This window comes from Bison bison, unplaced genomic scaffold, assembly GCF_000754665.1.
Source record: "Bison bison bison isolate TAMUID 2011002044 unplaced genomic scaffold, Bison_UMD1.0 scf7180017864377, whole genome shotgun sequence".
Lineage (NCBI taxonomy): Eukaryota > Metazoa > Chordata > Mammalia > Artiodactyla > Bovidae > Bison > Bison bison.
Genome location: NW_011494949.1, coordinates 526,085 through 528,149, shown reverse-complemented (window position 1 = coordinate 528,149; position 2,065 = coordinate 526,085). Strand labels below are relative to the sequence as shown.

The following is a 2,065-nucleotide window of genomic DNA, read 5'->3' as shown; positions in this document are numbered from 1 at the left end:
AGGGAGTGGAGGTGCCCCCAGGTGGGCGCCCCTCCTAGGGCTCGGGAGGGCAGGGTTGGGGTGCCGTGCTGGGGTGGACAGAGCCGGGCAGGGAGTGGAGGCGCCCCCGGGGGGGCACCCCTCCTGGCTCTCGGGGTCGGACAGCTGAGCCAGCAGCTGGCCTGCAGACCCCAGCCTCGTCCTCAGAGCGGCGGACCGCAGCGTGCACGCTGTCTGCCTGCTGACCGGACTTACAAGTGAGTGTGCAGACCCTGGCACAGTGGCCCGACGGGGCGCTCACCCAGGGACACGGGAAGAAAGGCGCGTGCAGGCCTGGGGGCGGGGCCCAGCGAGGGGCCCAGAGGATGAGAAGGACATCCCTGGTCCGCAGGGGGCCCCACCTCCCTGAGCCCAGGGATCCAGCAGCCGGTCCTCCTCAAACCCAAGTGAGCTGAGACCTACGCTCCGTCCTGCCCCCAGGCCCGTCCGCGTCCGCCTCCGCCTCGCCTCCGGGGCAAACCTGCCTTTAGGGGCCAGCTCCTTCAGCCTCACAGGCCCGGCTGCCTGCCCGGTGCAGACCCCGGGGGAGCGCAGACGCCGGGGAGCACGGGAGGGCGGCCAGCCTGCGGGCAGCGGGGCATAGCGCCTGCTCACCACGCTCCCGCTCGCTCGGGGGACCATGATGACCCCATGATCAGGGTCACACGACGTGCACACAGCTGCTCACGGCCACACGCATAGCAAACACCACAAACGCCGCTGACAGTCAAGCCTAAATCGCGGGTCTTCATCGTGGCTATCTCTACTTTTCTGTATAGACTTTTTTTTTTCCCCATAATATGAAGCTAAAAATAAAGCAAAAGATCATTTACTTTTTTGAATTACGCAAAACTCCTGGAAATGATTGGAGACTAACTAAGCTTTTGCCAAACCAGAACAGATGGGCAGGGGTGGGAGGCCCCCTAAGACCCTCGAAGGCAGGCTCCTCAAGCCACACAGCTGCTCGCCTCCCCACGGCTGGGGCTTCGGGAATGGGAGTGTCACCCTGACGAGTCAGCAGCCACACCCGCCTTGGTCTCAGGGATGGTCTCCTGGGCGTGGAGGGCGGGCCACTGGGCTCCCAGCCCATGAGCTGGCTCAGAGGACAGTGGACAGGCCTCCTGAGGGATGGGGGTACCGGGGGCGGGGTCCTGACCCACGTGGGGGCTGCGGCGATCCCCTCCCCCAAGCTGGGGGGCCGTGTGCAGCCAGCAGCATCCTCCCAGGCTTCCCAGTCAGGGTACATCTGGCCTCCTGGGGGTCTGAGCTCATGGTGTCTGCTCCAGTCAACCTCTGGGAAGACCCCTAATCTGCTTCTAGCATGTTCCCCCCGGGAGTCCCTCCCCAGCTCTGGGGTCCAGCCCCCTCTTCTCAGGGGCCAGCGATGGGCCTTCACCCACCAGCAGGGTCAGCCCGGAACAGCCGCCATGTCCCACGAGCAGGGGAGCAGCCAGGCCCTCCTCCTGGTGCCCGAGTCAGGGACCCTCCACCAGGATGGCCCCCAAGGAGTTGTGACAGCAAGTTGCGGAGGGAGGGGCAGCGGCCTCCCTGAGGGCCCCCTGGGCAGAGGCTGTGACTCAGGCTGGGGCCCTGACCTCCTGGGCTCCATGGGCCCCAGCCCCAGAGGTGGCAGCCTCAGCCCAGGAAGCGCCAGCTGGCCCAGAGGTTCCAACGACACACCCTCCCTGCCAGGCAGCTGAGCCCTTGGCGATTCAGGGGGGTTGCCGGGGGGACCCAGGACAGCCCCTTCCGCCTGCTCCTCAGGAGGACAAGCGCGTCACAGAGCCACAGGGAGCCCGCAGTTTCTCCACATGAGAACAGACTTGTGCCACCCAAGGAGGGGGTCAAGAGCCCCCAGAGCCACGAGCATCCCCAGGCCTCCTCCCTGCGTCCAGCTCTCCGGGCCGGCGCGGGGCCAGAGGAGACCATGGTGTGACCTCTGTCCCTGCAGCCCCACACACCCGGAGGGCAGGTGGAGGGATGGGGCCGTGGGGACCCAGGTCCAGAGCCTGCCCGGGGTCAGAGCAGGTCCGGGGTCAAGGCAGGG

At 66.8% G+C, this 2,065-nt stretch overlaps 1 protein-coding gene across 1 annotated transcript in view; it reads right to left on the bottom strand.

Moving 5' to 3' along the window:
* Positions 1–2,065, bottom strand: part of SLC6A19 (solute carrier family 6 (neutral amino acid transporter), member 19) — a 17,407-nt gene that overhangs the window by 14,717 nt on the left and 625 nt on the right. The window contains exons 2-4 of the mRNA XM_010857134.1: positions 1,419–1,566; positions 1,046–1,111; positions 442–602 (exon numbers count right to left, since the gene is read on the bottom strand). Coding sequence (XP_010855436.1) covers positions 442–602; positions 1,046–1,111; positions 1,419–1,566 — 375 coding nt within the window. The remainder of the gene's footprint in view (positions 1–441; positions 603–1,045; positions 1,112–1,418; positions 1,567–2,065) is intronic.